The sequence below is a fragment of the Thermothelomyces thermophilus genome, chromosome 6 (assembly GCF_000226095.1).
Source record: "Thermothelomyces thermophilus ATCC 42464 chromosome 6, complete sequence".
NCBI classification, from domain to species: domain Eukaryota; kingdom Fungi; phylum Ascomycota; class Sordariomycetes; order Sordariales; family Chaetomiaceae; genus Thermothelomyces; species Thermothelomyces thermophilus.
In genome coordinates this window covers 90,138-116,045 of record NC_016477.1, presented here as the reverse complement: position 1 = coordinate 116,045, position 25,908 = coordinate 90,138, and the positions used below count along the sequence as shown (strand labels likewise).

Genomic DNA, 25,908 nt, shown 5'->3' with positions numbered 1-25,908 from the left:
GACCCGACAAGGAAATGAGGACAGAAGCCTCCGCCCTATAGAATGGGTCTATGATACAGGAAATAGAGCGGCCGAATTGCTCTGGAAGATCGAAGCCCGCGACCTAGAAGGCATTATGGTAGTTCTAAAACGAGCTTGGCCTAGGCACTACGGAACAGGACGAGACATATAGGACTCGTGCCGGAGTAACGACTGCCTCTACCATACAGACGAAAAGAAATCGCGGATCTAAGAGCTTCGGATGAAGCTATGGCATATACGACGAAAAGCAAAATAGACCTAATAGTAGGAAGCTATAAGTACTTAATAGCTTATAGAAATAAGTATAATTAATAAAGCTACTATTAGCCGAACAACCGAAGAGGTTAGTACTAACCTAGGAAACGGGTTAGGGCCTTTCGAGGGGCCTAAAAACCATTAACGCCTATATAGCAGCGAGTAGTAGCGTAGTACAGGAGGAACTGGCGTAAGAAACTACTATATCAAGACCTCTTAGTAGAAATATAGGAAATCGCCATAATCTTTGGACGATAGCGGCAAGACAAGCGATTATAGATAATAGTATAATGGAAATAGCACGAAATGCTTGTACTAGTAGATAGTAGAGTAGAGATAAACCTAATTTCGCTAATACTTATAAATTAGCTACGGATACCCTAGAGAATGAAGCAGAAGTATAGTATAGTCAAAGGGCCATTTCCAATATAATAGGTATATAGGGAGACTAAACCGATCGATATTACTATAGTAGGGAAGACTATAGTAGTCATATTTAGTATCGTAGATATAGGTAACGATAAAGATATAATATTAGGGTTACTATAGTATAAAGACTATGACCTAGACATTAGCTAGAAGAATAGTAGCTACCTACGACCCTAAACAGAGTTATATTCGACTAGCAAGATAGGAAGCGCGCAAGGATCGCAAGCAGACGATGCTTAGGGGAAGACATATCCTATAGATCTACTACAAAAGACGGATAGTGGCAGGCAGATTACTATAGACTCTAGAAGAAGCGGTATAACGACACCGACGTTACGATAGGAGGAACAAGCTAAACCGCCGATAGCTATTCTCTCTATTAACGAATATAGAGCACTATAACTAGAGTAGTAGGTTAAGATAGGAGAAATCGCTAGCATCGCCATAAATAGAACTAAGTTCGTATATTATTAGAAAATCGAGAAACGAGACGAGACTAGGAAAGTACCAAAGGAATACGAAGGACACCTAGCATTCGAACCGAAGTATCTAGAAGGATTACTAGAATACGGCCTATAGGATTACGAGATTAAGCTTAAAGAAGGAGTACGACTAAAGTTCTTTAAGATTTACTATACAAGCTAGACATAGAACGAAGAACTTAAGCGATACTTGGAGGAGAACCTTCGAAGAGGATATATCTGCCTGTTGACATCGTTAGCAGGCTACCTAATCCTATTTGTGCCTAAGAAAGATGGAAAGCTACGGTTATATATCGATTATTGGTAACTTAACGAACAGACCGTAAAAAACCGATACCTATTACCGCTAATCTTATAGCTCCGAGATTAGTTAGTAAGAGCCTAATATTTCACGTATCTTAACTTGCCATTAGCCTATAATTATATATAGATCAAAGAAGGCGACGAGTGGAAAACGGCCTTTAGGATACCCTATAGCCACTATAAGTACCTCGTCATGCTATTCGGACTTACAAATACGCCGGCAACGTTCTAAGCCCTGATTAATCAAGCTATCTGATCCTTTCTTGACAAATTTATAGTATGTTATCTCGACGACATACTTATCTTCTCCAAAACGATAGATAAACACCGGAAGTATATAAAAGTAGTACTAGACGTGTTATATACGTACAAGCTATTAGTTAACAAGGAAAAGAGCGAATTCCATATTAGGAAAACGGTGTTTTTGGGATACGAAATATCCCTAGGACAAATCTAGATAGAACCTTTAAAGATTAAAGCTATTAAGAATTAGCTATAACCGATATCAGTCACAGAAGTACGAAGTTTCATCGGGTTTACGAACTTTTACTAGATGTTCATTAGGAACTTTAGAGCGATCGTACGACCTTTGTATAAACTTACTAAGAAGAACGCTAAATTCTAATAGGAAGAGCAATATAAGCAAGCATTTACGTAGATCCGTGATGCCATTACTAAAGATCTAGTACTAGTGCTACTAGACCCTAAGAAGCCATTTAAGGTGGAAACGGACGCTTCAGACTATGCTATCGGAGGACAATTAGGATAACGAGACGAATAAGGGAAGCTATATCCTATAGCCTTCTTTTTAAAGAAGCTCGATAGACTACGTCTTAATTATTTGATCTATAATAAGGAACTATTTGCAATTATCGAAGCTTTTAAGGAATAGCAATTATACCTTAGTAATATAATTAAACTAGTACAAGTATATATAGATTATAAGAATTTGCGATACTTTATAATGACAAAGGAGCTTAACAGACGACAAATACAATAGGCAGAATTCCTTATAGAATTCAATTTTAAGATCTGCTACAAGAAAGGCAAAGAGAACATACAAGCAGATGCCTTAAGCCGACGAACGGATTATATAGAAGGACGAACAGAAATAACACTACCGTTATTTAAGGAACAAATAGACAGAACGCTATATTACGAAACGTAGACACCTATAAAAGATAATCTACTTGACTTGTTCCTAGAATATTATATAATCTTTCGAGAAGAAAGGATTAACGAGGTATAATATTAAGTAGCACCCGGACTATTAGTACCTGATAAAGTGAAAGAAAAAGATAGGAAACTCTGGTACCGAGGCAAAGCATATATCTACGACAAAGATCAACAGCTACGAATGATTCGAGAACTCCACGAGTCAAAACTCGGAAGATACAAAGGAGTTATAAAGACTGTCGTACAAGTTAAGAAATATTATAACTTTCTATAGTTAACGATATAAGTTAAGGAAGTTATATGGAACTACGACATTTGTAACTAAAGCAAAACGGCACAATATAAGCCGTATAGGCTACTTTAGCCACTGCTAACAGCTAATAAACCATAGAGCTTAGTTACGATAGACTTTATTACGAAGCTACTAGAATCTAAGGATATAGCTATAGGAGTAACTTATAATAGTATTCTTATTATAGTAGATTGCCTGACTAAGTAGGTATATTTCTTTCCCTATAAGGAGTCCTAGATAGCAGAACAGCTGGTAGACGTAATCTATCAGCAAGTCACATTAGTACACGCTTGGCCATAAGAATAGATCACCGACAGAGATACCAAGTTCATATTAAAGTTCTAGTAAGCGTTAATATAACGATTAGGCGTCAATAGCAAGCTATTAACAGCATATTACTTATAGACCGATAGACAAACGGAGCGACTAAACCAAGTTGTCAAGCAGTATCTCCGCTCTTATATTAACTACTAGTAAGACGACTAGGTCATGCTATTGCTAACAGTATAACTCGCTTATAACACGACGCTAACGGAAACAACTAAAGTCACACCGTTCTTCGCGAACTATAGATATAAAGTAGACCTTAGGCAAGGACTAGAGGTCACAGTGCTAAGAGCAGTAGTTAAAGTAAAACAAATATACATAATATATAAGAAACTCAAAAAGGAACTCGAATTTGTTAGAACTAGAATAAAGAACTATTACGACAAACATAGGCTTAAGGGACCTTGCCTAGAGAGGGGAAACAAAGTCTACCTAATCGTACAAAACTTACAAACTAAACGACTAAGTACGAAGCTAGACTTTAAAAAGGTCGGACCCTTCGTTATCAAGGAACGAATTTCGATATCTAACTACCGACTATCGTTACCGTTATCTATGCAATTACGGACAGATGTTTTTTATATTTTACTTCTCAAACCAGCGCCGAAGAACGTCAAAATCGCTACGAATATCAAAGCAAAGGACAAAGAGGAAGAATAGGACATCGAAGAAATTCTAAATTCATGTATTATCAATAGGGAACTATAGTATCTAGTTAAATGGTTTGATTTTGGACTAGAAGATAACTCATAGGAACTAGTTAAGAATTTGAACTACCCTAAGAAACTAGAATAGTTCTACTAGCAGAACCTAGATCGACTAAAGGAAAACCTAGGACAGAATCGAAGACAGCGCCCTAATTAATAACGTCAATATTACTATTAAGTTACATACCTAGAACCGCCCCTAATTCTTGTTACTCTACCTCTTCCAATTCATCCAAAGACATAAGACCCTGGCAAACCATCTCTGATCCTCGAGATAATAACGATCGCTTTTGACGACAAATGCAGTCTAAACGAGCTAGAGACTTGTCTAGACGACGCTACGCTTTTGCCAACGAATTACGGTCGGCACGGAGAGCCTCCTCAGCATCTTATTCTAATCGGTCAAGGCGCTTCGATTCGTCTACAATATAGGATACTACAGAAGTTAGTATAGGAAAAATACATTAACAAGGGAACACCGACAAGACGAGACTAGAACCCTAGAACCGTTATATAACCTCCTATAACGAACACATTCGCTATAACGAGAAGAACTCTCTATTATACGGCAGCAGAGGCCGCGAGAAAAGTAAAAAGAACAAGGCATCACTTCAAACCCTAGCTCGTTAATAGTAGCAGCCAGGGCAATACGCTCCTTGGTCTTTACAGACCTTTTTATTAAACGCTTCGCTATACAAGATATATTATTAGTAGTATACAGAAGAAAGAGGGAAATACAGGAGACAACTTACTAAGGGTTATTAGCGCTATTTAAAACGGCCTAAGATAGGCTTTCGGGTCGAAAGCCTTAAAGAAGGGGCATCGTATCACGGAAATATACATATAGGACGCCGCCTAAGCTACCTTCCCTAACAAGCCAATAGGACAGCAGGTACGAACGGACTAATCAGGAAAGGATCACGCTTAGCAAAGTGATCTATACGCTATAGGATCACTATCGCAGCCGTGATCTAGACGACAAAGGATCACTAGATAAAGAGTGATCCTAGGATTATATATACATGTAGATAGTCACTCGTTATAGTGGACTCTGGGAGTTTACCAGTGGTAATAATCACAATCACAGTACTTATACTAAGCATTGCTGATTATTGTAAGAGACAACTCTAAGTATTGTTGTGAACCCTTTGGCTTTACCGAATCCCTTAGACGACCTGCCTGCCTGTCCCGCTCAATCTACCTTCGTCTGAACCCTTTTAGAAGAAGTCTGAGCTAGGTTCGTCACAAAGTTCCTTATTCCTAGGTCCTTTATTAAGCTTAATAAGCTAGAGTTTATAGAAGTAGATATAATGATATTTCCTATAAGTAGAAAAGGAACTTAGATTATCGAGAATGCTCTAAACAGACTGTATAGTCTATATATAGAGAGTCTAATACTTTAGGATATCGCTATCATCAAAGGATTCTATATAAATATCATTCTAGAGACTCTGCTACTTAAGGTAGGAGTATAATACTATAGTCTAGATTACTTATTATAGTATAGAACGCTAGAGAAAAATATTATCCTTAGAAAGTTAGAATATAGGTATGACCTTACTTTCCTTAAATATAAGCCGCTTTCTTACTACTTAAGCTTTCTAAGCTATATGATAATTAGTAATATAGGTTTAGTTAATACCCGAATATCTTTCTAGAGTATGTTCATTATATAGGGGAGGAGGTCGTATATATAAGCTTCCTTTACTATAAGGGAGGATACTAAGGAACTCTAGCACTTAAAGGTAGGATACCTTAGTCTAGAAGCATTAAGAGTACTTATTAATAAAGCTAGGAACGTCAAGATTAAAGGGATAGTATATATTAAGTACAAGAGCTATACTTGTACTTATACTAGGAAGGTTATCTTAAGAAGACTACCTAAACAAAAGTCAGCCTATCCGTTCTAACGCGTTATATGGGATCTTTTTGACTTCCTGGAAGCAATTAATAGATTACGCTAGTTACTTATAATCGTTAACGAGTATAATAGTAAGCTATTCCCTTTTCTATTAATAACAAAGATATTAGAGGAGATCTTAAGAGTTATTTAGAACTTCGAGAGCTAGGTAAGACGTTAGTATAGGCTTACTATCTATAAGATTAAGTAGGATAACGATATTACGATAATTAGTCTCGTAAGGCAAGCGCCTTTATAGTACTAAATATAGCTAATAGAGAGCGGTATCGATCTTAAACTATCGCCGGCATATACTTATAAACCTAACGGACTGGCTAAGCAAGTAGGGTAAGAACTGATCTTATACTTAATTAAGATAATAAATAGAGCGAATCTACCCAAGAAGCTCTAGTTAGAAAGTATATAAGCTATAGTATACCTATATTTAATTAGTTTAAGCAAAGCTTATGAATTTAAAAGCCCTAACGAGATACTATACTCCTAGTTTAAATAATATTTTTACTAATATAAACCTGGATTTATAATTATAATGACTAATGACTTATACCTAGATTAGAGTAGTTTCTTTATATATAAGTATAAGGTATATATCCTCTATAGGGATAGGGAAGTAAATAGATATATAAAGGACTTTAAAGTGCTATTATATAGACTAATAAGGTATTTTATAAGATATTATATATCCAATATTTACTATATCTAGATATCTAAGCTTAATAAGGTCATTATAACTTATAACGTTCGCTTTAATAAGAAGATGTTCTTTTACCTAGAGGAGATATAACTAAAAGAACAACCTATTACTATCCTAAGTTATAAAGTTAATCTTTTTAACCTAGGCAAGGATTCCTAGGATAGTTAGTTTCTCTAGTAAGTATTAGAGTAGACCTATTAACCTATATAGGACTCTATTATCATAATTTAGCCCTTATTATAGATAAGTCTAACGATAGAAGAACCTCTCTAATAATAAGGTTAAGACTCGAAGGTAAGGGAAGAGCTCTTGGAAATGTAGCCTATAGCTAAACCAATAGCTTCTTAGCCACCTATAGTTTAAGAGGGAGCAACAGAAGAACTTACTAAGTAGATGAAGAGCTTTAGAGGGCTTTTAACCCCTAAATATATATCTAAGCCTACGTTAGTATACTCCATACTAGTAGAAGAAAGAGCTTACTATTAAGATAAAGGTTTAGACTTAGGGCCTCCTAATACTCTAGCTAGCTAACTAGTAGCTTAGGAGAGCAGGGAAGATCCCCTATAGAAGGGAGAAGTGCCTTCTATGGATATATCTAACATATATAATAAGTTAGCGGAAGAGCTAGAAGCTAGGGACAATACTACTAATATATCTTCCTAAGTATAGGATTAGGAGGAATAAAATACTAAGCAAAGTCCGGATTAGCTAGCGTATCCTCTAGAGCGAGTAGACAAAGAAGAAACAAATCGGTAACCTCCTATATAGAGAGGTAGAGATAGGAGGAAGGCTTTATAGCTACAGGCTCCTATACAGTCGAGCGAAAGACTATACTATCGAGAGAGAGTCAATTATAACTACTCCTTTCGAACTATTACTCTAGAGTTCTAGCAGTTTTATATAGCTTACCTGCCTAATTAATAGGAAGCTTGCCTAGACGACCAGAGCACGAGAATACTATATATAGTGAGCTAGTGCCAACCCTTTAGGGCACTACTTAGCACCTCCAGAACCTAACCTCCGTCTGGTCAGATAGGGAGGAGCCTCGGCTCAAAATGTCTAGGGCATCTGAGTATTCGCGGTCACAGTAGGCAAGTCCGACCATCCGGACGATAACAACAATAGAAGCGAAGGTAGCGATAACGATGTCCCTTTGGATAGACGTAGAAGAGTCTACTTACGTGGAAAAAGATACCCTAACTTACAAAAGAAAGAAGAACTACATCCCGTCACTTAGATCTATTAGAGCAAACGAGTGTTAAAAGCCATCTGTTGTCCTTGTCTATCTGTCTAGTGCCCCTAGATAGGCAATCCCTATTTATGCCTATCGTATATAGCAAAGCTCTATGGAACCGGAAAAATGAAACTGTACCCTATGTCCCTCTAGTCATATTAAAAACTTCTAGCCCTAGTCTAATGGTATTTATAGCTATAGTATAATAGAAAGATACTATGTGCCTAGGAATATCTCTAAATAAGCTATATTAGTATATTAATGAACTTGTCTAATTACCTAATAACTAAAAGGATCTATATAACTACCTATTAAAAGAATAGTTTAAAGAAGCTACTAGAGACAAGATATATAACTTAGAAAGTAAGGGAACGTAGAAAGTCATCCCTTATAAGTAGGTAAAAGTATAACCTATACTATTAAAGTAGGTATTTATATATAAGTTTAATAAGGACGGATTCCTGAAGAAGTATAAGTCGTAAATATATATATATAGTAATCTATAAGATACAAGCAGTCTAGAGAATATATATACTGCTATACTAGCGATATAAACATTCCAAATGATAATAGCGCTTATAGTGTATTTCGATCTTAAAGTTAAATAGTTCGATATAGTATAAGTATTCCTTAACGTAAAAAGGCTAGAAAATGACCCTATTATCTATAAACTTCTAGAAGGCTTTAAATAGCTAGGAAAGTATATAGAACTCCTATAAGCCCTATATAGCTTAAGGGATTTACCGCTTCTATAGTATAAGGAGTTCTATAAAATGCTTTCTAAGCTTAGCTTATAGCCTTTAGAGGAGGAGAAATGTCTATTTCTAAGCTAAGATAAACGTATTATACTTCTATATTAATGACTTCTTTATCTCTTTCTATTAAAAGAACGCTATAGCCGCTAAGTATATAATAGAAGGAATCAAAGCTCGTTATAACGTCTATAAGTAGGGGGATATTAGCTAGTTTCTCGGGATTACAGTAATTTAAGATAGATCTATACGTAAAGTCTAGCTTGTCTACAATTAGTATATTAAGAAGGTAGTAAAGCGGTTTAGGTTAGACGTACCTAGCGCTTTCAGGCCTACTCCCTTAAGCTATAAAGAACTTAAGAAGTTCGAAGGGACGGCTATTAATATATAGATTAAGGAATACTAGGAGCTTATAGGCTTAATCCTATATTATATAGTAATATTACGACCTAACGTAACATATACTTATATAGTACTATCTTAATATCTAACTAACCTAAGTCTAGACCACTTGTTAGAAGCAAGGCAAGTTGTAAGATATCTATATAGGACTTCTTACCTATTAATTTAGTATAGCAAAGAGTAAGCGCTAGATGATCTAATGCTTCTAATAGCTAGAGACGTATCGTATATAGACGATCTAGATATACGGTATTCGTTATAGGGGTATATTATCTTCTTATTTAGAGGACCTATTACGTAGAAAGCGTCGCGCTAGAATACCGTTATAACGTCTAGTACTAAAGTAGAACTTCTAACGCTCTCTCTTGTAGTAAGAGAGATTATAGCGCTTAAGAGGCTATTCGAAGATATCGCTTTCGATCTCGGCAAGCCCTGGAAGATACGCTACGACAATTAGCAAACTATTTAACTAATAGTTATAGAGAATAAACGTATTAATACTTACCTATGGTACGTAGATATCTATAACTTATGGCTATGCTAGGAAGTTATAAAAGGAGCGTTCAAAGTAGTATACCTACTAATTAGTCAAATGCTAGTAGATAGGCTTATAAAATGACTTGGCTAATAAGCGTTCGAGCGATAGAGAGCGCTCCTTAATCTCTAAAATATTAGTTATAGGCTTATATAAGTGGAAAAGTAAAGAAAACTGATTAAATTAAAAAAAAGCAAAATAAACTAAGGCGCTTACTAGTACCTAAAATGCTATCCTAAGCTCCTAAAGACATTAGACTAGTGTCTTACTCCATCTAAGCATTACTATTATATAAGGGGTAGGGTCTAGACACTTATAGAGGCCTTAGCACCCTCTAGTAGTACCTTAGTTAAAGCTAGAGTTACTTTAACGTAAGAGGAAGGACTAACATTTTAGTTAGTAAGAGCATAGTAGAAGCGATTAGTTACTAATAAGCAAGGGACGTATATCTTAAAACACTTATAACCACTATGGTAATAATAATAACAATAGGAGCCAGGGCCGGAATGATTATAACATTTGCTAAGAGAACGACTAGCTAATGCCAAGTATATATATATATTATAAGAGACCTTCTAAAGCTCGAGAGCATTAACCGTACTATAATCTGTTAGCTTGTAAGACTTAGAAACGATTAGTATAGCGCTTAGAAACTATAATCGAAGTCGACTTTTCGACTAGGAAACTATAAAGCGAAACTATATAATAAAGAAATAACGAAAAATCGCTAGAATCACTTAAAATCGATGGATTTAATAGAAAATTATAAAATTAGCAATAGAATTAAAGAAAATTAAATAAATAGAGTAAATAGGAGCACTTATAGCAACTTACTATTAGTATGTTTACGCTTCTAAGATATAATAGGTATAGGTACTAACCTACTAGCTATAGTAGCCCTAGCTAAACTAGAAGTAGTAATAGAAGACTTACTAAGCTTAACTAAGGCTATAATGGATATAATAGATATAGCTAGTAAGCTATTCTCTAATTTAGGTATAAAAGGTACTATTTTACTATTATTATTACTATTATTATTATTATAGTTATTATTACTATTATTATTAGTATTATTATTATTATAATAGTAATAATATTTAAATTACTATTTTAGAAGAATCGCTTAAATATCTTTAATTCTTTTAAAATTACTAAATTAAGAAAGTAGACGCCTAGAATAATTAGTCAAGGAAGGTATAATATAAGATATAACACCAGAAATAACATTACAATAAGCAGTTAAAGCAACTACCACACTTAACTAGGGGGTATATTAGAAGCTAGGGAGCTTCTAAAGCTCTAGCCACGAGCAATGCAAGCCACCCTTACAAGCTCGTAGACGTATAGATTATCTTTCCTTTGTCTATTTATATCGCTCTTTCTCTCCTTTGTAGATAGTTTAATAAGGCACTCTTTCTGTTCCTTCCTTGCCACTACTTTTAACGCCTCCTAAATGCTTATTCGAGCTTGTAACTGCGTTTGGCATATGCTAATTTTTAATTAGGAGTGTGCCTAATATAACTATGATTGGACTTGTAGAGGACCTGAAATCAGGCTACCGATAAGGTACGGTCTAAGAGCAACTGGTAGCCAAAGAGAGTAGAGTAGAGATAATTAGTAGAATATATCTGTAGTTAACTGCAGAGAAGGCTTCGAAATTGGTAGGCCACTTTGCATGCTTCAGTTTGACTATCTACTGCACATAGCTATTTAGTAGTGTGCCCCGTGCCCGGCGCAACTCATGGGTGTGTTTCTAGCCCTCTAGAAGTGGGCGAGATAGGGGAAAATGGCGTTTGGCGGCCACAGAGGTGCTTCTGTGAGCCCCGTCGCCGCGCCGCCCTTCACGGTCGAGCCCAAAAAAAAAAAAAAAAAAAAAAAAAAAAAAACATGGTAGGCGCCAGCTACATTCGGCGGCCAAAACAGCACTTTCTCGACCAAATATGTAGCTTTGGGTCTGTTTCAGTCTACGATGTAAGTTAATTAAAAGGTCAAACGGAGGCACTTATCCTTCCAACGACCTTGCCATCAAATGTGTCTCGGAAGACTTCATAGTTGCCCTCGTTCCTCCGGTCAAACACGGCGAACCAGATCTCCTTGAACCAGCCGCCCACGAACTCGGCCTCGCTGAGCACCTCGTCCCAGCACTTTGCCACCTCCTCGGGCGGGTTCTTGAACGCGCCGCAGCCGATGGCCCCCAGGACGAGCATCGTGTGTCCCCGGGCGCCGGCCATGCGGAGACACAGCCGCATCTTGTCTTTTGTCAAGTCGCGCGCGGCAGCGTCGGCAAACACCAACGGGCCCCGGGGTGCTTTCTTCGCCCCCTTCTCGTCTCTGCCCTTGTTGTCCCGCCCGCGCTGTGCTCGTTGGTCCGTTCCCAACGCTGCGCCATTTTTGGATTGAGACTCCCCCTTACTAGCACCACCGCCGGGCCCCTCTGCCTTGTTCCCGTCTGCACTCTCCCCCTCGGTGTTTAGCACCGCTTCCCCGGCACGCCTCACCTCGGGCCTCCGGATGCCCGCCACGCTCAGCACGCTCACGACGGGCAGCTCGGGCTCGGGCGTGTCGGGGACCATGAGGCGGTGGTCGGCGGCCATGGAGCGGCGGAAGACGACGACGTCGCGCGTGTACAGGCCGGCACGGGGCTCGATCGGGTAGTGCAGGTCCCGGCGCAGCGACGCGGCCAGGGTGCTGCGGAAGCATAGCGCCTCCTCCTGGGCCGCCGCGCCCTTGAGCCAGCCCCCACCCGGGCTGCGCTCCGACGCCATGTTGAGCACCGCCACCCGCCCCGCCGTCGCCGCGTCCAGGTTCTCCGGGGCCGACGCGCTCGCCCGGAGCTGCTCCACTCGGAGGGCCTCCTCCGCTTCGGCCGTCAATGGTGTCGTCGCCGTCGCCGTCGTCTTCGTCTGCTTCGGTGATGATGGGACTCCCAGCACGGCCGAGGGCATGGCCAGGGCGGCGTCGAACGTGTCCAGATTGAAGACGCGAAGGACGGTCCCGCAGGCCAGGCCGGGCTTGTCGCTGTCGTCGCTGCTACCACGCGCGAGTGCGAGCCGGAAGCGCGGGCACTTGGACGGGTCGAGGGGCGCGAGTTCCGAGAGCTTGAGCTTCTCGCACTTCGTCGTGTCCAGGTGGGGCAGCTTCGCCGCGATGGTGGCCGTGAGCTCCTGGGTCTCCTTGGCCACGGCGGCGAGCGCCAGGCGACGCGGGTTTTCGTAGTACTTTTTCCTCCACATCGTGGTGCTAGTCGAGTTCTCACAATGATTCTCTCAGAGAATGAAAGTTGGCGTTTGCGTGTTCGATGTGCTCCCAAGGTCTTTTGTGATTTGCACTTGTTGACTTCAGGTCGAGCACGTCTTCATTTCGTTCACTTCTATACCTAGGACTCAGAACAGAACGAACTGAGTCCTAGATCATCACTTTGTGAGTATATCGGTAGTTTTGTGACTCTCTTTTCGGTCAACCAAAACAGTTGCTTCGCCTTGATGAGGGGCTGCGCCTGTTTCGCCGGTGTGCGTCACAGGGGAAGGCACCGCCAAGCATCGTTTCCTGATCCGGCAACGCATCAACTTCAGGCAAGCGTTACTGCAAGGCGTGCCGAATCAGGCGACCTTTGCGGGAAGGTCTAGACCCGGGGACCCTAACCCTTGTCTCCCTTTCCCCATGCTCCCCATCTCCCTCCTTTCCGTGCTGTCGGGAGGTTAGTTGCATGGTCGGTGGAGTTGTCGACGTCAAAACACTCCTATCGACTCGTACACTAGGCAGCACTTTTTGCCTGAAAGTAGCTCCGCGCAACGGTGCTTCCGAAGCTTCGGTCGTTTTCCAAGGCTCGCAAATCGGGTTTAACTCCTTCCCCTCATCGCCAGCCTGCAGTTGACAAACTTAAGGTCAATCCAAAACAACAACAGCAAAAAAAAGAAAAACAGAAAAGAGTAAAAATAAAAATAAAACTTGATATCTTTAGCTCTTGAAGCAAGCGTTTAGCGCCCTTGAGTCAGTATATTCTCGGCAGTCCCCTCTAATTAACCAATTTAATCCACCATCGCAGTCCTGGTAATTATATCACGCCACATATATACCACACACACAAACGCACACTCACACTCCCGATCTCAGAAGACAGACCCAAAAAAGAGAAAAAAAAATGCCCGTCTACTGCATCACCGGCACTAACCGCGGGCTGGGGCTCGAGTTCGTCCGGCAGCTGGCCCGGTCGAGCGACAACACCATCATCGCCGGCGTCCGGTCGCTGGCCTCGACGGACCTGAGCGACCTCAGGGCGGCGGCGTCGCCGTCGACGCACATCCTCGAGTGCGACACGGGCAGCCTGGCGTCGATCCACGCCTTCGCCAAGGCGGCGCGGCTCGCGCTAGGTGAGGACCGGAAGATCGACTACCTGATCAACAACGCGGCCGTCAACCTGGCTTCGCACCAGACCTCGCTCAACCTGGGGCCGGATGAGCTGCAGGCCCAGATGGCCGTCAACGTGATCGGCCCGGCCAAGACGCTCGAGCTGTTCCTCGACGCCGGCCTGCTCTCCCAACACGTCCGCGTCCTCAACATGACCTCGGGCCTGGCCAGCCTCCACCTCACCGCCCAGAGCCCGGCCCGCAAGTGCGCCGGCTACTCCATCACCAAGGCCGCCCTCAACATGCTCACCCTCCACCAGGCCGCCGACCTACGCAGCCACCTGCCCGGCGCCGTCGTCGTCCTCGCCGACCCGGGCTGGGCCAAGACCCGCTTGGGCGGCGAAGGCGCCGTCATGGAGCCCAGCGACAGCGTCGCCGGCGTCCTCAAGGTCCTCCACGGCCTGCGCCCCGAGGACTCTGGCTCCTTCTTCAGCCACTCTGGTGACAAGATTCCTTGGTAAATGAAAGGAGTGGAGAGGAATATAACGACGCTTTTTTTCCCCTCTTCTTTCTTCTTTTACTTTAATTATTTTCTTTTTTTTTCTTGACATTCGATAGCTGGAAAATCATAATCATGTAACGCTCGATGTGACATCAGGTCATAATTAATTATGCTGTCTTACTCGCCATCCATCAACGTGACTAAAGGAGGAAAGTTGCGTTGATGTTGAGGCGTGAGATAACTCAAATGGAAAGAAACTTCCTTAAGAAGAGCGGAACGATGATAGAACGGCGGGATCATAAATGCGTTGGAGTAATGGGACGAGCAAGGGGAACGACAGCACGGTGCAGAGGACCGAGAGCACGGCGACGAGAACGAGGTGCCAGGCGCTGAAGCTCCGGCTGTTGCGGTATGCGTAACCCCGTGGCGCGGCGGGGCCGACCATCTTCTCGATGGGCGCGATCCCCTCCCTCTTGTGCGTCTCGTAACCGATGCGCATTCCTGGCAGGCCGTCCACGCTGTACGAGTTCCTGTACGCCCAGTACCTGCAGGACTCAAGTCAGCACCTGTGATCACCTACTAATAATAGTTGCCAATCAGGTAATTAATTTCACCCGGTAATTACTATCCACGCCGATGCCGGGAGGAAAATAATAAACGCACCTTTCCCTGCTCTCATCCGACGCGCCCTGCACGAACTTCTCTTCCTTCTTGGCAAACACCTCATTCAGGGTGGCGCGGAAGCCCTTGAACTCGTAAAAGGGCACCGAGTAGCCGCACGAGCTGGCGACCTGGTGCAGGCGGACGATGATGATGGAGCGGGAGCTCGGGATGACCTCGACGTCGTGCTTCTTGACAAAGTCGTCAAACGTGCTGCCCGCCCCGCCCCGCTCCGGGCTTATTCTTATCGGTATTAGGCGGGTCTCGTGGCCCGGCCGCTCGAGGACGGTGCCGTGGCCGAAGAGGCGGACAATGCGCGGCGGGCCCTCGAACGAGCCGAACATGACGGTGATGCGCCCGTTGCCCGGCTCGTACAGGTGCGCGATCGTCTCGGTCCCGCTGCCCGTGAGGTCCATGTACCAGAACGTCCGGTCGTCCAGCAGGCCAAAGTACGGGCCCCCCTTGGGCGACACGTTGACGTGCCCGGACGCCGCCAGCGGCGCCGTGGCCACCCAGAACATCTTTTGTTCCAGGATCCATTTCATCAGGTACTCTGGAATCGTCTCGAAAAACTGCCCCATCGTGTGTGTGTGTGTGTGTGTGTGTGTGTGTATGATGTCTCCTCCTCCTCTTCCTGCTGCTGCTGTTGTTGTTGTTGTTGCAATGGAGGATTTGAAAATTTGTGGCGCTCAAATTACCTTACCTAATTTCTCCCCTCATTACCTCAGTTGGTGCATTTCCGCATCACCACTAGAATCCGTATATCCTCTGTAGTAATCCGTCCAGTTTTCACTGCGGGTGGTCAAGTGACTCAGTGCGCCCTTCAATTTGAGAGGGCTGATTGGAGTACGTCCGTACTGTACCTCGTCTCGCAGCCAAGCCTCTCTGGCTGGTAGCTAACTAACTACTTGCAGTAAAGCCTGCATGGGATGCAACCCTTTCTGCCAATGAAAATGAGTTTGTCTACTCCGTACTCCGTAGATGGGTCCGCAACCTGGTGTCTCAATTAGGGCCGGATGCCGACGATGTCTCCCAAGTACTATAATCTGCAGTGAGAAGGCTCTTGGGGTACACGGCACCTGGCTGAAGGGCCTCCAGAAATAGCAGTTTGTGGCTGTGGGAAAGTTTCGATCTCCGCTACTTGCACAGATCTATCCCACGTGGTTCACATGAGCGTCAGTTTTAAGAAGATAAGTAAATTTGAGCAAGTGAGTCCAACAAGCGGCCATGGCATTGGCCCTCGTGTTGTCGTTTGGCTACAAGTTATAGCGGACAAGACCATATAAGTTTGTAAGGAACCAGGCAGGTATGTACAATACATACATACATACATACATACATGGTTTGCTGTGTACTGAAAGAGAGCACCAGTACAAATACTTGTATTAATGTCCTGGGGTAACATCGCCCATCTCAACGACAAGGGTTTGAGCACCCCTGAAGGGATGGCGCCAAGATTGGATCGGCAACGATTGGACCGTCTTATTCCCCCCCCACCGGCCGTCAATTTAAAGTGAGCTAACGCCTGAACTTTTGCTCTGTCCTTCCCGTCGAAGCGTGGCAGGACGACGACTCCGCGCCCACCGTCAAACATGAAGCTCGCCGCCCTTCTGGCGTCCTCGCTCCTCTGCGCGGGTGTTTGGGCCGCCCCGGCCACCAAGAGCGATGACAAGAGCAGCACCAGCGAGATCGATCCCCACCACGGTTACGTGAACCATGAGGGTCACACGTGTGAGATTATAGACGAGGACGACGTCAAATGCCGGGCGGGCCCAAGCACCGAATTCGACATCGTCACGACGTTCAATAAGGGTTTCAAGGGCACCTTCATCTGCGCCGAGAAGGGGAAGTGCGTGCTAATAGACGGGTTGGAGAACTGGTATGTGCCTTTGCCTTGCTCACAGTCGCCGCTGGGGGACGAGCAGATGTTTGGCCCATCAGCTCTAGGCCTATGGCCTACTCGTTAAGATTCCCGACTAACTCCACAACTCCACCCTTGTAGCACATGGGACCTCATCTATATCTTGGGCGTTCCTTGCTATGTTAGCGGACATTACACCGACTCTGAATGCGGGGTGGCCAAGTTGGGCCTCTGCTCGGGTGGCTGAGTGATCTGGTCGCATGCAGGGTACATGGGGACATGGGTTTTGGGTGTTGGTTAGAGGTTAAAAGGGAGAAGGAAGAAGGAGAGGACGGGAAGCGAAGGGGGGGGGAGGAAAGGGGGACCGCGCAGTCACGACACGAAGATTGGGACGTCTCTGCAGCACGACTCACCCACTTGCCGAGGACGTCATTTTGAACTTCGGATAAGGAACGGACTGTATTAACTCGATGATACCTGTATGAACCGATAGCGCGTGCTTGGGGCTCTCGGAATTGAAGATGTGCGACCTTCTGTGCACATTGTGCTTGACTCCACCCCTTATGGCTGCACCCAAGTTGTTCGTCCGGATCTCAAATGGGGTTTTTTACAGGATGCTTTAACCCTGCTCTACAAAAGTAAACATCACCGTCTCAGAAACCTGATCTCTTCTGCTCTGGCGCTTTGGCCACGAAACACGCACCCTGTGCGGAAGACTCGTGTCTCATGAGACCTTATTTGTTGCCCCTGAGAAGCCGTGCCTTACCAAAATATGCCTGGATAAGAGAGTCTGCGCCATCCATAACAGAAAATTTCTTCAGTATAGAACTGCCGGACCAGGAACCCCACGTGAATGACTTCCTGGGCTGTGTCCCCAGGAGGCTATAGATTCTCGATTGGCATCCTTCAGGTTAGGGAGGGTACTTTGAAACCCCAATCAAACTCGACATTCACCGATGCCCAGGTATGTCTGATTTCACAAATCCATTGTCTTGTCATCGTGCGTAGATCCCGGAAGGAGAGCCGTGTTACAGTATTTGACTGCCAGTGGGTCAGATCTGGCTGACCCACCAACAGGGATGACAAGCCAGGGTGTTGACATGTATTTAGACAGCATCTCCAAGTGCCTCTGGCACTTGGAACAATTAACGCTTTTATCACCTACTTCTGCAGACCGTAACAGTTGGTCCAGGAGTGCCGCCCACGGCGCAAATACCGCTGTGGTGTCGTACCTGTTTGCAGCCTTTCTGAGCTGTACTGATTTGCAGCCACCGAGCTGTAGCAAGCCGTATCGAGCAGCGTGGCTATCTTCACGAGGAGTTCGAGCCGAGCCTCGATCATCCGTTATCAAACCGACGCTCAGGGAACAGGCTTTCCCGCATCACCAACGGCTGTGACTTGGAACCGAACCAACCGAGGCCGGCCACCACCGCTGTGCCTACTTACTCCGGCTCATCCGTGAACGCCCAGAGACAGCAACACTTTCCTTTTCTCAGTCGAAAATGGACTGATGGTCTTCTAGTCAGCGTTCTTCCCATGGAAGAAATCAACAGAGTTTGGTGCTAGCTAGAACTCTGCCGGTATTATTTACCAATAACCGCTAAACTGGCTGCGGCCGTAGGGATTCGACTGTGTATCGACTTATCGCCTCGTCTTAGTTGCATAGGTGCCTACCTTAGGTAAGTCTTCTCATCTGCAATTAATTATTATGTATTTGTCTTGTTTCGTTCCTTGAATCTTATCGAGTATCCTGCGCTTCATAGCTCAAATCCGTTCTGTTTTGGGACCAGACATCCCATGTCCAAAGGAGCGACATGGAACACTCGCAGTTCTTCAAATACATGTGATGGTAAACTACGTACTAGGGAGCTAAGGAGGCAATCGCGATATATACCTATGTGGTGGGACCGGGCCCCACTGGGGTTCCGGGCCCCACCAGGGTTCATCTTCCCTGCAGGATGGCCCTGGTCAGCCTCTTCCTTCTCTCCATCATCGAACTCCATAGCAGTTATACGAAGATCGTTGATTTCCGCATCCATCCATCTATCTACCACAATCGGTTATCGTTGCTCGTATACCAGAACACATAGCTCCCCCGGCGCTTTGCAGTTACCGACCCCTGCAGCTAAGTCACGACCAATCAGCATCACGGATCGGAGCACACCCCCAGTGTTAACCGCTTCCCGAGAACAATAGCTGCTCTTGGCGACTATGCAAGCGGACCATCGATGGGATAATGGGAAGCTTCCCAACCGCCACGTGCCGAGGAAGAACAAGTGCAACTCAAGAGCCATAGTGACAGTGCAGTTCCTCATTGTCGGGGGGACCGGGGTCAGATAAGGACAGTGGAGTGAATATGTGGGCAGTAATTAAGTTGGGAACCGAGATCTTTTTTGCTACACTAGAGAAACTGGGCTAGGTTCGACACACGTGCTGTCCCCGGACAGCCCCCTCACCCAAGGGTCGTACGCACATAAAATGGGGAGTTGATCTCATACTTTCCAGCCGTTTGTGTGAGACAGGTGAGACCACAGCTCTCTCTCTTTCTCTCTCTCTCTGTCTTCAGAGAACCAGACCAACCGGGCCCCTGGCATCCACCATGGTCATGCTTCGTTCACTGATATGGTCGGCCTTGGTAATCCCAAGCCTTCAAGCCCCCCAGGGGCATGATGGCTTTGGTTCGGGCCAGGGAAAGGGCAAGGTTGCTCCCGTTAAGCGGATCTCACTCGGTCCTCGGCCGTACTGGCTTGTTGACAAGATGGACGACGGCCCGCTGAAGCAGAAGCTCGCTTCGTGCTCCGAGAAGGAGATGAAGAGGAGCGACTGGAGCATATCGCACCGCGGCGGCGGGACGTTGCAGTTTCCGGAGCATACCTACTCGTCCATCATGGCTGGGGTGAGCAATAAAGACTTTTCCTTTTTTTTGTGCTAGCCAGGACATGGATTCAGTGCTCGAGGATTGGTTATTAATTAATATTCTGGAATCTAACCCAAGACGTAACAGACAAGAATGGGGGCCGGGATCCAAGAGTGCGACGTCACCTTCACCAAAGACAAGCAGCTTGTGTGCCGCCATTCTCAGTGCGACCTCCACACCACCACCAACGTGGTGACCATCCCCGAGCTGAACGCCAAATGCACCGTCCCGTTCCAGCCGGCCTCCAACGGCACCGCGGCCAAGGCCAAGTGCTGCACCTCCGACTTCACCGTGGACGAGCTCAAGCGGATGTGCGCCAAGATGGACTCCTCGAACCCGGCCGCCGCCACGCCGGCTGAGTTCGTGGGCGGCACCCCGGCCTACAGGACGGACCTGTACGCCAAGACGACGTGCGAGCGGATCCTGACGGTGCGCGAGTACATCGACCTCGTCGACGGCCTGGGGCTCAAGTTCACCGCCGAGCTCAAGACGCCCGAGGTGCCCATGCCCTTCCCGCCGGGCGGCGACTACACGCAGGCCCGGTTCGCGCAGCAGCTGGTGGACGAGTTCAAGGCGGCCAAGATCGGCCCGGAGCGCGTCTGGCTCCAGTCCTTCCTCTACGACGACCTCCTCTACTGGATCAAGGCCGAGCCCGAATGGGCCCGGCAGGCCATCCTGCTCGACGAGAGCGCCACCACGCCGGAGGCCATGCCGCAGGCGGTGGCGCGGCTCGAGGAGTACGCCCGGGCGGGAGTCCGGATCATCGGGCCGCCGCTGCCGTACCTGGTCACCGTCGGGGACGACGGCGAGAAGATCGTCCCGAGCGCGTACGCGCGGAGGGCCAAGGAGCTCGGGCTCGACATCATCACCTGGACCCTGGAGCGCAGCGGCTGGCTGGGCGACGGGTCCCATGGCGGCTACTACTACCTCAGCATCGCCAACGTCACGGACAGCGAGGGGGACGTGTACAACCTGCTGCACGTGCTGGCCCAGGACGTCGGCGTGCGCGGCGTCTTTTCGGACTGGAGCGCCACCGTCACCTACTATGCCAACTGCTTCGGTCTCATGTTGAGTCGATGACATGGCCTCGAAGAGGACTAAGTACGTGGACGATGCGGGTCTTGCAAAAGTCTAAATGGTTATTGTTTTTCAAAAAAAGAAAGATGCAAATAATAATGACTGGCATAATCAGTGCGAACGAGCCTTTCGTCATATACCTTGATAATCTAATTTAGATGCAGTAGACGAGACAGGAAGGTTGGGTTTGGCTGCTCAGGTCCCCTAATAGTTTACTTGAGGTGCTGCACCTTACATAATTAAGGCAGGGTGTAAGTTCTGATTTTGTCTCTCCCAGTTGTATCCTAGACCTCTTCTTAGTTCATTGTAACTTGCAATTTGCGTTTTACAATGACTCGGACGGAACTACCAGTAATTACAAACTGCTTTTCTGCATAGCTAGCTTAAGTACCTAGGTATGTATTTCGTTCCGAGTCTGTTTAGTTCTCATTAAACTATTATCTACAGTAGGTACCAGTATCCGACAAGTAGAGTACCATTCTAGTGGTCCCGCAACCGCTGAAATTAGCCGGCGGTTCAAATGTCATGAAACCCAGAAACTCAGTTCAAGCCAATGCCGGGCCCACTAATTAGGGACACATTGCATCTTGCTGAACAGAAACACAATTAATTAATACTGTCTGGTGAGAAGACTGCCTTCCTTTTGTCCAGACTTTCCCTACCCGGCAGATTTCCCCAGATTTCCCCCATTATTAGCCTCCGAAGATGGCAGATGTAGGGCCAGCGACACGGGATCGCCGCTCTCTTTCGTCATTGTTTCTTGCTCTGCGTCTGCCGCTATTCCTGCTAATCGCGTTTCATGTCGCAGCCGCAGCGGCATCGTCCTCGTGGCGCTCGACGCAATGTCCAAACGAGCCGGGTCGGAGACTCCACGAAGCCGCCGAGACCAAGGACTGCCCCGTCCCGGGGAGGATCGGGATCGTGCACGGCGGCGGCGGCAAGGACGATGACGGCAACGCCATGACCTGGACCGTGCCCCCGAGATGCCTGGACCAGGCCTCCAAGAGGGACAACTCGCCTTCCCGGGTGGACTGCCTCTTCACCTCGGCCGAGTTCCGCAACGGCTACGGCATCAGCCTGGTGACCAGCACCACCAGCGCCTCCCATCTGATCGGCCTGGAAGCCTTTGTCGACAAGCCCATGCCCCAGCCCCACGCCTCCCGGAAGGAGGACGCCTCGCTCGGGCCCGCCTACGAGATCGTTCCTGTTGAGGGCAAAGGCGTGGGCGTGGTGGCGAAGCGACGGATCCGCAGGGGCGAGATCATCATGGTCGATGTCCCCTCCGTCCTGATCGGCATCCCCTTCCTGGCCGATGCCAAGCCGCACCACCGGCGCCGTATCCTCAAGCAGGCACTGAACCAGCTGCCCGAGGAGACCAGGAACCGGGTCTATACGCTCGGTCGAGGCTCGTCGCCGTACGAGGTGGACGCCATTATGGGCCCCAACACGAACACCGTCGTGATAGCGGACGACGAAGTGCATGTGGGCCTGTTCACAGAGGTAGCGGTAGGTTGTAACGGACAGAGTTTATTAGATGGCCAGTCTTGCGGGGGGAATTGAAGCTAGGTAGCTAATTAACTGACACGGGTGTTGACTACTACTACCCATTAGAGAATCAACCATGCCTGCAGACCAAAGTAAGTTTGTTCTCGCCAGTCATTGCTTCTCGATCAGTTACAATTGTCATCAACAAATAAATATACTGACAAAAAAATAGCGCATACTACCGCTTTTCTGAGCGGCGCTTGACCATGGAAGTGGTCGCTTTCCGTGCCATTGATGCGGGGGAAGAGATTCTCATGAGCTGTAGGTCTTGTCGTCGTCCATTGCCATATTCATCCGTTCATCATTCGCCGTCCCAGAAGCTTTGTTGACTAATTAACCGCCCACCACAAAATTCACCGAATATAGATGTGCCCCTGGAGACGCCGGCGGAAGAGCGCCGGAGGTACCTGAGGAACCACTGGGGTTTCGAGTGTTCCTGCTCGCTCTGCCGCGCTTCCCAGCTGGACCTCGACAACTCCGAGGTCTGGAGGAGCAAGGTCAAGAGCCTGAAGGAGACGATCCTGAACGCGAGGAGCGAGGGCTTCTACCAGAACGCCATCACCATGACCGAGGAGTGGCTCATGGTCTCCGAGTGGGACATGACCCCGCCCCTGATGGCCGAGTACCACGACACGCTCGCGGACCTGTACTTTCTGAAGGGGGACATGGTCAACGCCACGAGATACGCTCGCATGGCCGTGGATGGCTGGGCGCGGCTGGGCAGCGTGGATGACGAGCAACTCGAGAGGTCCAGGCTGTTTCTCCGCCGCATAATAGATATTAATTAGTCTGAACCAGAGAAAGAAGTGAACAAAAGATTACGAGACGATACCCGACGGGGGAAATGGGCTCCTGTTCGCTCAAGACCAAAAACGGGGTTTGAGACATCATTGTGGCTCGACTGTGTGTCTATTAACTGTTTTACATGTGGTGAAACCTTTTTCGTCGGCAAACGCGACGATGTGCCCAAAGCTCTCGGATTCTCGGCCCTCCACCATGATCCGAGCGCCTCGCCGGTTCAGCTGTGGAAAGAAGTGTATTAATTACGGATTTACTTTAGAAGCCACTAGAGTTGGAAGGTGGCAGTTGGAAGTAATAATAATTATGCGCACCTAAATCTCTATGTTACGCAGGTGACTCACGTCTCGGGCTCAACACCGCTCACCCCGGCTATGAGCTGCCAATGATACCCATGTGGCGCACACACGAAAGGCGGCATGGCTCAGGGCGTGAGTGGTTACGCCATCCACGACCGGTGTTACCAGCCCTGCGTGCCATCGTCGCTGGGGAGGGTCTCTGCGCTTACTGCATGATAGTGTAATTAATTAACCGTGGCTCAAGCTGGGTCATTGAAACCATTCGATTCCGTCGAATGTCAACGGGACATAATTACCTAGGGATGAGCGCCCTGAAAGTCCTCTAAGCTCTATTAACCACGATTGTGTCGCTGCGCCCTGGCCGAAGGACCCGCTGTGTAGTTCCCTCCAACGGGCGGCATGAAGAGAGCAGGGTTCAGCCACTTATCGAAATCATAGTCCCAGTCGAACGAATCTAACGCGAGTCCAACATCGCCCTCTGGTGGCTGTATCGGCGGCACTTGGGGCACAGGACCGATGCTGTTCCACTGGATGCCCAGACCACTAGCACCAAGACCTAGCTGTGCTTCGAGCTCGTCCAAAGTTATGTTGCTGGCTCCCACCACCATGTCCGGAGTCGAGTGAGGCTCTGACCCCGATCCCGGGTCCGTGCCTTGAGACAAGAGGGGCGTGAGGGTCGGCTCGCTGCCGCTCGCAGTCCTTCCCGTCTCTGCATGCTGCTGTGGACCGTACTCGCTCAGGGGCATCTGTGACTGTCTGTAGAGGCTCAGAAGCCTGGGTTGCAGACTCAGGACAATGTCGGCAACGCGGGGACGGATTCGCTCCTCGATGTCCGGGTATTCTTCCCGGAACAACGTCTCGAGCTCCCGCCGCACGAGCGTGGGCATCTCTCGGCGGATGAAGGTGGCGTAGTCCTCCAACTCGCCAGAAAGTCCCGAGTTGTGGTTATCCCCGCCATCCTCGGATTCGCTGTAGTCTATTCAACGCGTCGCCGTAATCAGGATCTACTTTGTCTTCTTCAAGGTCATGATTAGAGCCGATCAAACTTACATGGCGATGGAATGGTGTCCGGGTCGTCGTCCGGAAAGAGGATCATGTAAATCTCCCGCCACTTCTCCTCGTCAGTCATGTCCGCATGCGTCTTCTTGCGGCTTCGCAGCTTCTTTTCCTGGTCCTTGGTAAATCCTTCCTGAAGCGTGCGGTTGCTTTGGATGGGGCACGGCGGGTTTTGTTGCAGATGTGCCTGGAGCTGGGCGTCTGTCTTAAACGGTTCCCAACACCGGGGGCATTGGATGGGAAGGGGGTGCCGTCTGTAGAGGTGCGTTCTGTGATTGTTTGTCAGCGTCCGGGAGACACGTTGACATATATCCTGGCTGCGGCAACCACATACTTGACCCGGTGAACCTCGTCCCATCCCGGCCCGGGACACGAAGTCCACTTGCGATACTTCCTCGGGTTCCTCTTGAAATAGGGGCAAGCAAACTTTGGTAACCCTCTCCCTCCCTGAACGGCAGCGTTTGAACTTCGTTTGCTCTTCTTGCGCCTGCCATCACCGTCTGTTTCCTGCTCCACCTCCAGCAGACCATCTGGGCTCGAAAACTCCGGACTAGCCGCTCGCTTCACGTTCTGATTCACTCGCAGCAGACCTCGTTCCTCGTTTGGTTGCGGTTCAGTTGCAGGAACATGCGATGCCGAGGCAGCAAGAGCCAGGTTGGTGGCATATGGTGATCCGTGGAAATCGGGTGCCGCAACCGTAGGAGATTCGAAGGCTGAGTCGGAAGAGAAAGCCCCGGTCACGGTATCGGGGCGTGGAACGGCTGACAAGAAGTCCCGTAGGCTGGTAATAGCCGAAGAGGGGCCCTCGCTACCACGCTCGACATTGGCATTCGTGGTAACGTTCGAGGAGGTGCGCACCGGCGGGCCCCGTGATCCCCTGGCCGCCTGGAGTCGGGCGGAAACTTCCTGCCCCCGGGTAAGATGATCAGGTTGGCCACTGTTACGACTCGACGGCGCAGCAGGCCAGGATTGGCCGGGTAGGGCGGCCCCTTGATGAGCGATGCTAGGTAATTGCTGCACAGGAGGGGGAGGGGGAGGAGGAGGGGGAGGGGCGACAAAAAGATGATGAAAGTGGATTGGCATGGGGGTTGCGGGCAAGGGGGGCGGAGGCGGGGGCAGGCCTGAAGTCCCTGGGACCGGCCCGGCCGTCGGCGGCTCCGATCGGGGAGGCACTGGAGGGGGAGCATACGCTGCGCCAGGTGCCGGTGGCCCATTCTGGGGTTGAACCCATCCCTGGGGGATGCTCTTTTTTTTCAGCGCCCGTTTGCTCCGTGACTGCGCGAGGTGCGTCTCTGTGGTTTCCGTCTCAGCCTCCTT

General features: G+C 47.4%; 7 protein-coding genes across 7 annotated transcripts; 4 read left to right on the top strand and 3 right to left on the bottom strand.

The window, feature by feature from the left end:
• Positions 1–11,482: 11,482 nt before the first annotated feature.
• Positions 11,483–13,045, bottom strand: MYCTH_2309725 (uncharacterized protein). Its single transcript, XM_003665691.1, has one exon. The coding sequence runs from the start codon at positions 12,761–12,763 to the stop codon at positions 11,519–11,521; it is 1,245 nt and encodes a 414-aa protein (XP_003665739.1). The 5' UTR covers positions 12,764–13,045; the 3' UTR covers positions 11,483–11,518.
• Positions 13,046–13,649: 604 nt separating this feature from the next.
• MYCTH_2309724 (uncharacterized protein) lies at positions 13,650–14,468 on the top strand. Its single transcript, XM_003665690.1, has one exon. It carries the CDS (start codon positions 13,672–13,674, stop codon positions 14,395–14,397), a length of 726 nt encoding a protein of 241 aa, XP_003665738.1. The 5' UTR covers positions 13,650–13,671; the 3' UTR covers positions 14,398–14,468.
• A 1-nt stretch (position 14,469) lies between these two features.
• Positions 14,470–15,799, bottom strand: MYCTH_2309723 (uncharacterized protein). Its single transcript, XM_003665689.1, has 2 exons — positions 15,042–15,799; positions 14,470–14,923 (listed from the first exon to the last, which is right to left on the bottom strand). The coding sequence occupies exons 1-2, from the start codon at positions 15,617–15,619 to the stop codon at positions 14,641–14,643; spliced, it is 861 nt and encodes a 286-aa protein (XP_003665737.1). The 5' UTR covers positions 15,620–15,799; the 3' UTR covers positions 14,470–14,640.
• Positions 15,800–16,564: 765 nt separating this feature from the next.
• On the top strand, positions 16,565–17,554 carry MYCTH_2309722 (uncharacterized protein). Its single transcript, XM_003665688.1, has 2 exons — positions 16,565–16,917; positions 17,041–17,554. Exons 1-2 carry the CDS (start codon positions 16,631–16,633, stop codon positions 17,144–17,146), a joined length of 393 nt encoding a protein of 130 aa, XP_003665736.1. The 5' UTR covers positions 16,565–16,630; the 3' UTR covers positions 17,147–17,554.
• A 1,802-nt stretch (positions 17,555–19,356) lies between these two features.
• Positions 19,357–21,143, top strand: MYCTH_2309720 (uncharacterized protein). Its single transcript, XM_003665687.1, has 3 exons — positions 19,357–19,795; positions 19,904–20,917; positions 21,009–21,143. The coding sequence occupies exons 1-2, from the start codon at positions 19,658–19,660 to the stop codon at positions 20,894–20,896; spliced, it is 1,131 nt and encodes a 376-aa protein (XP_003665735.1). The 5' UTR covers positions 19,357–19,657; the 3' UTR covers positions 20,897–20,917; positions 21,009–21,143.
• A 1,016-nt stretch (positions 21,144–22,159) lies between these two features.
• On the top strand, positions 22,160–23,226 carry MYCTH_104665 (uncharacterized protein; the record flags this gene model as incomplete). The annotated part of the gene is made up of 4 exons (XM_003665686.1): positions 22,160–22,399; positions 22,505–22,530; positions 22,611–22,699; positions 22,805–23,226. The coding sequence occupies 4 exons, from the start codon at positions 22,160–22,162 to the stop codon at positions 23,224–23,226; spliced, it is 777 nt and encodes a 258-aa protein (XP_003665734.1).
• Positions 23,227–23,749: 523 nt separating this feature from the next.
• MYCTH_2309715 (uncharacterized protein) lies at positions 23,750–25,908 on the bottom strand. Its single transcript, XM_003665685.1, has 4 exons — positions 25,781–25,908; positions 24,926–25,497; positions 24,586–24,860; positions 23,750–24,511 (listed from the first exon to the last, which is right to left on the bottom strand). The coding sequence occupies exons 1-4, from the start codon at positions 25,820–25,822 to the stop codon at positions 23,868–23,870; spliced, it is 1,533 nt and encodes a 510-aa protein (XP_003665733.1). The 5' UTR covers positions 25,823–25,908; the 3' UTR covers positions 23,750–23,867.